The sequence below is a fragment of the Saccoglossus kowalevskii genome, chromosome 20 (genome assembly GCF_978046115.1).
Source record: "Saccoglossus kowalevskii chromosome 20, keSacKowa6.1, whole genome shotgun sequence".
NCBI classification, from domain to species: Eukaryota; Metazoa; Hemichordata; class Enteropneusta; family Harrimaniidae; genus Saccoglossus; species Saccoglossus kowalevskii.
This window is the reverse complement of record NC_140660.1, coordinates 9,784,605-9,794,190: the sequence shown is the minus strand read 5'-3', so window position 1 is coordinate 9,794,190 and position 9,586 is coordinate 9,784,605. Positions and strand designations below refer to the sequence as shown.

Sequence of the window (9,586 nt, the reverse complement as noted above, 5' to 3'; positions counted from 1 at the left end):
CAAAAATCAAATTTCATGATACAATAAAAAATAAGAATATCTCCAAATTTCACAATCAACGATATCATGATACAATCAACGATATCTCATAAAAAAGGAAATCACAAAATTTTACGATACAATCATCTATAGCTCATAAAAAAGGAAATCACAAAATTTCACGATACAATCATCTATAGCTCATAAAAAAGAAAAATCAAATTTCATGATACAATCAACGATAGCTCATAAAAAAGAAAATCACCAAATTTCACGATACAATCAACGATTGCTCATAAAAAAAGAAAATTACGTCATTTGAATATATAAGACTGACACACCCAGTAAAATAAAAAGAAGTTTCAAATGTAACGTTGAGGGCGTGATCCATGCGTCACCAAAAATGGAGGTCAGAGAAAGTCACAGAGGAGTGGCAGAACGTTGGAAACATTTGTAACAACTTCTGATGTTTTTTTCGTCAATGTTACGTGGTGATGTTTTCATGTATGCACGTTTAACTTTATAGAGCAATACAAAGGTATTTTTTTTGTATTTTACGTAAATGGGCACTCACTGGTCAGCGTCACGGACGGTTACTCGTACATGTTTACTGTACGAACTATTTCCGGGAGAGTGTTTTTCCGGCTTTTATATTACGTTTGGTCTTTTTTTTTACCTCCATGGTTTGGTCATGGACCGACTAGATATGGCCACTCACTGTGATCACACAACTATGTCACTTATTAACTTTTTGTCTTTCAGTTGTTTGTTCGTTGTATATTTGAAAAGGCATTGACCTTCTTTGACCCCTATCCCCGTTCGATGTTTCCTAACGACGGGCGTCTGTGTACTAACAACGTTCAGCAACATTTTCTGTTCATTACACTTGCATGCAATTTTTAACAATTACAACTTTCTGGTGAAACTTAAGGATTGTTTAAATGGCGTTGTGTTGATAAACATTGATTTTCCCACAATCCAAAGTGCTTCTATTTGGAAATCGAGAGTATGATTTTTAACCCTTGACGACGTGCTGCGGTTCACTAGTCACTGTCGTTGATTCCTTCAATACCTTTTAATCTCCAAGTGACGGCACTTGACTAAAATTCCCAACTCTCAGGGGCGGACATCCGGGCATTTTCACTGCATGGCAACCATCGCGGTGAAAACACGGTTACTAACCGTGGTGAAAACAAAGACCGAAAACTCTCAGAAAACGGTACTTTGGGATGGTTGTTGAAACTCCCCTGAACAGTATAACAAGATTAGCCCTACGTGTGTAACATATATAAATTTGGTTGTTCAGGATTACTTCTAAGTTGAGTCTGTATTGTTTTCTCCACAGTACCTAGAGAGACTGTGTTTTCTCGAATTTTCACCGGCTCCTCGACCCCCGGCGGTGGTAGTCATGTGGTATATAGGTACCCATGCTTGTTCCCCATTTTCAAAAAATGCCCCTTTTCTCTGATAATTTCTCATACACCCCCTATTTATACTATATCAGGGAGAAATTTAAAGTTAAAAACACATCTTTTTTTCCCCAAATCTGGGAGCTTGTATTTATTTACCTATCACTATGTGTGCACATTTTAGGAGTCATAAAGAATCAATTTTCTTATCATTCTTGACCGTGCTGTAATTACTATCACGCTTCTCGATTACGAAGTTCACGCTGTTTAATATACCGCGTGGCATTCATCTTAGTACGTTCGCCGGGTACGTACGCATTGCGTTGCCGGGGATCGTTAAACGCCACATTTCCCCCCATTATTAATTTAAAAGTACCCCCTTTTTACGATTTCACGGTCCGTGGCATTCAACAAAATAACTCCCTTTCTCCGAGAATATAGGAATGAGGATGCGTACCATTTTCTTCTGGAAATGCCACCACCGGGCCTCAACCGGCGTTCCACACCAATGCACAGAGCCCATAGAAATGCATAGTACAGTGGTGCGCGTCCTAGCAACGTGGAACGTCTTGTGACCTAGCTCTTCCCCGAGGGTAGGGCATTTTTATATCAGTACATTAATATAGATAATATATATATAAATCTATATATGTTATTATCACTTGTATGCCAGTTGACTATGTCCGTTTTTCTGTGGGTTCCAAAACTAGAGAATGGTGCTTAAATTTTACCTACCACTCATCTAATAACAGTTTATAAAATTGTAATTGTCTTTTCAGATACATATACTGTTGTGCTGCAGCCACTATGGTATATCTAATAACAGTTTATAAAATTGTAATTGTCTTTTCAGAGACATATACTGTTGTGCTGCAGCCACTATGGTATATCTGATAACAGTTTATAAAATTGTAATTGTCTTTTCAGATACATATACTGTTGTGCTGCAGCCACTATGTTATATCTGATAACAGTTTATAAAATTGTAATTGTCTTTTCAGAGACATATACTGTTGTGCTGCAGCCACTGTGGTATATCTGATAACAGTTTATAAAATGGTAATTGTCTTTTCAGATACATATACTGTTGTGCTGCAGCCACTATGGTATATCTAATAACAGTTTATAAAATGGTAATTGTCTTTTCAGAGACATATACTGTTGTGCTGCTGCCACTATGGTATACTAATAACAGTTTATAAAATTGTAATTGTCTTTTTAGAGACATATACTGTTGTGCTGCAGCCACTATGGTATATCTAATAACAGTTTATAAAATTGTAATTGTCTTTTCAGAGACATATACTGTTGTGCTGCAGCCACTGTGGTATATCTGATAACAGTTTATAAAATGGTAATTGTCTTTTCAGATACATATACTGTTGTGCTGCAGCCACTATGGTATATCTAATAACAGTTTATAAAATGGTAATTGTCTTTTCAGAGACATATACTGTTGTGCTGCTGCCACTATGGTATACTAATAACAGTTTATAAAATTGTAATTGTCTTTTCAGATACATATACTGTTGTGCTGCAGCCACTATGGTATATCTAATAACAGTTTATAAAATTGTAATTGTCTTTTCAGAGACATATACTGTTGTGCTGCAGCCACTATGGTATATCTAATAACAGTTTATAAAATTGTAATTGTCTTTTCAGAGACATATACTGTTGTGCTGCAGCCACTATGGTATATCTGATAACAGTTTATAAAATTGTAATTGTCTTTTCAGATACATATACTGTTGTGCTGCAGCCACTATGTTATATCTGATAACAGTTTATAAAATTGTAATTGTCTTTTCAGAGACATATACTGTTGTGCTGCAGCCACTGTGGTATATCTGATAACAGTTTATAAAATGGTAATTGTCTTTTCAGATACATATACTGTTGTGCTGCAGCCACTATGGTATATCTAATAACAGTTTATAAAATGGTAATTGTCTTTTCAGAGACATATACTGTTGTGCTGCTGCCACTATGGTATACTAATAACAGTTTATAAAATTGTAATTGTCTTTTTAGAGACATATACTGTTGTGCTGCAGCCACTATGGTATATCTAATAACAGTTTATAAAATTGTAATTGTTTTTTCAGAGACATATACTGTTGTGCTGCAGCCACTATTGTATATCTAGTAACAGTTTATAAAATTGTAATTGTCTTTTCAGAGACATATACTGTTGTGCTGCAGCCACTATTTTATATATAATAACAGTTTATAAAATTGTAATTGTCTTTTCAGAGACATATACTGTTGTGCTGCAGCCACTATGGTATATCTAATAACAGTTTATAAAATTGTAATTGTCTTTTCAGAGACATATACTGTTGTGCTGCAGCCACTATGGTATATCTAATAACAGTTTATAACATTGTAATTGTCTTTTCAGAGACATATACTGTTGTGCTGCAGCCACTATGTTATATCTAATAACAGTTTATAAAATTGTAATTGTCTTTTCAGAGACATATACTGTTGTGCTGCAGCCACTATGGTATATCTAATAACAGTTTATAACATATCATGTATTTGTCTTTCAGATACATATACTGGGCTGCATGTATTGTCTGTTGTGATATGTCTCACGTCTGACAATGTGATTTTATTTGAGTTGTGAACATAACTGCTGCATTCCTGTGCCATTGTCAACTACAAGGTAGGCGAAAGGCTAATCATAACCAGAGAAGTTTATGATATTTTCTGTGACCTCGCAAACCAGACCAGAATAAATCATTATGTTGTTATAGGGCAAATGACCATTAGAGGTTTGGAAAAAGTTAGTTAGCTCTAAAAAACTACATGGGATAAATGCACATGTACAACCATCATAATACATGTATAGCCAAACATAAATACATGCTTTACCATATTGTCTATAAAAGATAGCCAACTTCATGGTAATTATGAAACTACAGTTCAAAAATCATGAAAGTTTTGACCATGGTTACGGGTGTTCTGCTAATCATAACCATGGTTGTTATGAACATGGTAATCTTTGACCATAGTTGACTATGGTCAAGTGGCATTGGAATTGATGCTGGACCATGATAGTTCATGGATGACATGTACAAAATCTGTTCACTGTCCACTACACCTTTATGTCCAAATAAAGCCACTGTCTGTGGAATTAGTTCATAAATGAACTAAAGTTGTTGTGCAGTGGTAATTCCAGTGTTTTTTTACATGTATGGTGCTTCATTTAGAATCTTTTTCTGCAGATTGCTACACAAGAACAACAACAACAACAATATATATTTTGCAATGAAGAATTCAATCCTTGGTCTGATACTGTGCTGTTTGTTCTTCACAACAAGGTAAAACCTTGATTTACTTTTGTTATACTATCCAGGGTAATATGTAAAAGTAGAGTATTTAACATAATTTGCAGTTATAAAATGACTCATCATTTCCCCTCTTACTCGAGTGGTCGCCCACCCAGCTTGCAGGGGAAGCAAGTTTGACGTTTCTGCCTGTGCCGAGAAGGATGGGTATATGTTTGGCGGGAGGCTGAACCTTTCAACTTTCACAGGCCTCATAGAGTAATGCCAATGTAGAACCGGCGAACCCATGGCCACATATCTCTGTCACACACAGATTGCGCCATTGTATTCTGGCTTGGAGGCAGCACATAACGAACCCCTGAACTCTCCAGGTGGTGATACACAGTTACAAGATACCGCTGCGATCTCCACCTTCCCTGTCAGCAGACCCCATTGGGGGTGCTGCCAGGGGATCCCCTCAAAACGGAAGCAATCTGACAGGAGGTGGAAAGTTTGCTTACAAAGAGTACTATACACAGAGTGTTTGTGGTTCCAAAGACTACAGGTGGCTAGCGTCCAGTTCAGACTAAATCAGTATGTGCTTCTCAGGAAACAGAGTACCACACAACTCTCTGTGCTCTGTTTTGACTGGTTAGCCTCGCTAGACTTGAGCGCTGCTTACCTGCACATACCGATGCACCAAGCGAGTCAGTGACTCCTTTGATTTGGGTCAAGTATTCAAGTTCAGGGTGCTCCCCATACGTGTTCACTAGAGTGTTGAAACAGGTGGTGCTGCTGTACACATCAACCCATACCTTGATGACTGGTTGCTACACAACAAAAATAAGGGTTTGTTGGCCGGGCAAGTAAGGCTAACACAGGATTTACTACACCAGTTAGGCTTCCTAGTAAATTGAGAAAAATCCAATCAACACCCAACACAGCGGTTGGGTTTCTGGACATGGAGTTTGACTTGGAGGTGGGCTTAGTACGACCATTGCAGGCTCGTTGCCTAGCACTTGGCAACCTAGCTGAACGTCTAGTCAATGTTCCCTCTGTGTCTCTCCAAGAGCTGATGCATATCATCAGAATGATGAGCTCAGTTCACAGGGTAGTTAGCTGAGTTACTCAGATGCCTGGTACAGCTTACTTTGTTGCAGCACCGGGATTACCTATGGGAACTGGAGAGGCGAGTAACTCTCTCAAACCAAATGAGGGATGCCTTGCCCTGGTGGATGGCAATTGCCAACCTCAGGCAGGGGATCCTGCTGGATCCACTCGCCACGGCTATGACTCTAATAACAGATGCCTCCCACAAAGATTGGGGAGCACACCTTTTGGACGAACAAGCCCAAGGAATATGGCCCCTGCATTGGGTTCAGGGCCACCATATCAATTTGCTCAAGCTGAAAGCATGGACAACACAGCGGTGGTCTCCTATATCAACAAGGAGGGGAAGACCAGATCCCCATCACTGTCAGTTCTGGCGAAGAAAATTCTCCTTTGGTACCTGGAATACATTCTGGAGCTAACTGTACACCACCAGGGATGCGAAACAGTCAAGCAGACACCCTCTCGCAGCGACTCTGTTTCCATAACAGGGATTGACAGATACACCAATGGGTGTGATGCCCCATAGGCTGTGGGATGGTCTTAAGACCTATTTGCCACACCGTGGGATGCCAACTCCTGACATACAGACTCCAGGAGCCTGGGCCAGGGATGCTTTGTCGATCCCGTCGGCCCACATGGATGCATATGCCTTTCCCTTTTCCTGCTAATTCACCAGGTACTAGAGAAACTTCAACAGGAGCTCATCTGCATTTTGACGCTGGTGACGCCAAACTAGGCCTGGTTTCCACTACTGTTGGAAATGTTAGTCAAAACACCAGTAATGCTTCTGGACATACCAGATCTGCTGTCCCAACCGAACGGCACACTGCCATTGAGCCCAGCAGTGTACCACTTACACGCATCAAGACTCTCAGTAGACTCGCTCAGACAGAGGGTTTATCTGAGCAGGATGCCAACATCCTGGCCAATGTGAATAGGGATTCCACCAATGTAGCCTATGTCTCACAATGGCGGGTGTTCGTTGATTGGTGTAGTGGAAGGGAGATTGATCCATGCCATCCCGCCAGGTAGCTAATTTTTTCATCCATTTGTCTGACGAGTTGGGCTTGTTCTATGCAGCAATCATTGGCTATAGGTCAGCCTTGTCACCCACCATCGAGAATAATTTGGGGACAAGACTAGCCGATTGTTCTATTATTAGGAGACTGTTTACTGCCTTCCATCAGAGGTTTAGACCCCGAACAAGGGGACCGCCCAATTGGGACTTGTCGCTCGTATTGTTCGCTTTAAGCAGACCACCCTTGGAGCCCCTGGGATCAGCACCACTGAAATATTCCTACTAGCTCTCGCTTCTGGTAGATGTCGTTCTGAGCTGGGGCCTTGTCCTTCTCAGATGGCTGTGTCACCTTTATGGACAATCAAGCTATGCTAAAGACACAAATTAAGTTTCTCACCAAGAACCGAATCCCAGGACACGATCCATAGCCGATTCTCATCTTGTCGGCTTGGAGGACACTATTTCCAGATGGAGCACCAAGTACGAGCGCAGGACGTTTGTGCAATCTTTCATTGGCTTTTGCATCAGGTGCCCCCTCGAACATCTACAGAGGGCAGACTTCTGGAGAACGCAAACGTCTTTACTAGTGATTATCTAAGGGACACCCAAACCATTGAGGAGGGTCCTTTTAGGGTGGGTCCCGTTGTAGTGGGTCAGACTTTGGTTACTGACCCAGTCTGAATGACTGCAGAGATCTCTCGCTTTCAGCCTATGCCCTCACGCAGAACTGTTTCAGCCTCTTATTCTTTGGAATGTTACCCAAGAATCTGGTTTTGGGTCTAGCATCTTCTGGCATGCCAACCCTGTCACCCTATCAGTAGTTGCTTTGTTATTTGTACGAAACTGGCAAAGTAAGACACCGTTTGTCACTGGTCTTAATCTAGGAGGTAGTCGTAAGTAGGGAATATTGTCCCGGGCTGGGACACCCTTTTTTATTTTTGCTCGGAAACCCACTATCTCTCGGTTCTGACTCTAAACAGTTCAAAATATTCACTTTGACTGACTGGAGTCTATGGTGGGTAATTAAATGTAGTGAATGTTTTCAGCCTGCCTATTCACATAGTCCATACCCACCAAAGCAATCGGCTTAGTCCTTGTATACGACGAAAACCAGAAGTGATCAAGTGTTGCATGACGTGGAAGAAAATCTATGAGGTTACGGGGCTTCTCCTGACCTAGATTTTTCTCTCTGTCATTGGCTGAATTGCAGATTAATGCCTACAGTTCAAAATAGTAATTTCGACTGACTGGAGTCTAATTCGGGGCTAGAATCCCTATTAGTATCATTTAAAACAACTTCCTCTTATTTTTCTTCCATTGTTTATTTGTTTGAAAATGATCTCACATTTTTGTAATGGTTTTTAATTTTTTTTTGGCGACGTGATTTGCATGTCATTTAATGTAATGAATTACATTGATTTGGATAAAAATAGGTGTTAACCCCAAGGTGAGCATCGTAGCAACCTTTCCAGAGATGCCAATCACCTATTTGAGTGACATCTATGGAGTGTAATGTCATACTCATCTGGAGTCTGTCCTGCAGTAGCTCAATACTGGTGTCATTTTGTGCTAAAAAATCATCAAAAATAAGCATTTCTGGAATTCTGGAACAGGATCCTGGATGTTTATGGATTGATTTCGTTCAAACTTGGCACATACACTAGACATCATTGTCATTTTGTTTTTCAGATTGGATTCAAAATGGCTGACTGGCGGCCATTTTCTTTTATTGAATGTGGTTCTCGAGCCATCTCTGACATGCTTTGACTGATTATGTTAAAATTTTATATATTCATTATACATCATGTCATAGATATACAGATGTTTTCAAAATGACCAATCAGTGGCCATTTTGTTTTAATTAATGCTTTTTCAGAGCAATATCTCTTAATATGGTACTGGTTTGATGATCAGATACTAGATGACTGAAAGTATTTCTGTACCATTCTTTTCTATGCGATAGTCATTTTGCGTGTTTTGTTCTGTTACACTATAGTGCCCTAGCCATTGCATCCACAGCTTATCATAGGAAGCAACAACAGTACATCTCACCCATGGTAAATGATCAGAGCTTTGCATGTCTGTCAAAATACTAATCAATAGCCTTGCTCAGTTTTATCTGAGCCATTTTGCAGGCTCCTCGTTTGTAGGTCATTGACATATTTATATGTACCTTTAATTAATTTTACGATTGGTGATCTATTTTGTCTATATCGTTTGCAAGGTCATTAGACCTCTCACTGGTCTTCCATACAACAGCTTCAAATGGTGAGAATCTCAAGCTGGTTTGCAGCGCTTCTCTGTAGGCAAACACTAAAGATGCGATGCAATTGTCCGATATAGTTACCAGAGCATCTGCTACCACTTTGGGCATGTTCTTTGTGGTAGCGGATTGCAGCCAAGCTGCACATAAACATACTGGAGATTTTAGTCTTCAGCTTGCTTTCCTGATGAGGTACAGGACAAGAAAGCGCCAGTCCATTGCGACAACCTGATGTAGTGCATTTTTCACTAAGAGGGAGAAACCTCCACACTAAGCCAACTGGTTGGGAAGATTTCGCTCTGCTGATGTATGAAGCTAGAAACCTGTCAACTGGCAAGGGTTAGTGATAGTTTTGCTGATTTAACATTCATGCAACTGATCTGTTTGCCTTGTGGTAGTTGCCAGTGATGAACCTGAGCCTGAGCCAGAAACTACAAGCTTAGGAGGTATGTCTTGCAGTTTCCAGATCCTTTGCATACTAGTACATGATGGATAAACTAACAATACCATGAACGAATCTGGACCTGTA

The 9,586-nt window shown here is 40.1% G+C and overlaps 1 protein-coding gene across 3 annotated transcripts in view; it reads left to right on the top strand.

The window, feature by feature from the left end:
* Positions 1 to 4,625: 4,625 nt before the first annotated feature.
* Positions 4,626 to 9,586, top strand: part of LOC100375806 (uncharacterized) — a 46,112-nt gene continuing 41,151 nt past the window's right edge. For all 3 annotated transcript variants that reach the window (XM_085494528.1, XM_085494529.1, XM_085494527.1), the window contains exon 1: positions 4,626 to 4,717. In XM_085494528.1, the coding sequence (XP_085350654.1) occupies positions 4,665 to 4,717 (53 nt within the window). In that variant the 5' untranslated portion in view covers positions 4,626 to 4,664. The remainder of the gene's footprint in view (positions 4,718 to 9,586) is intronic.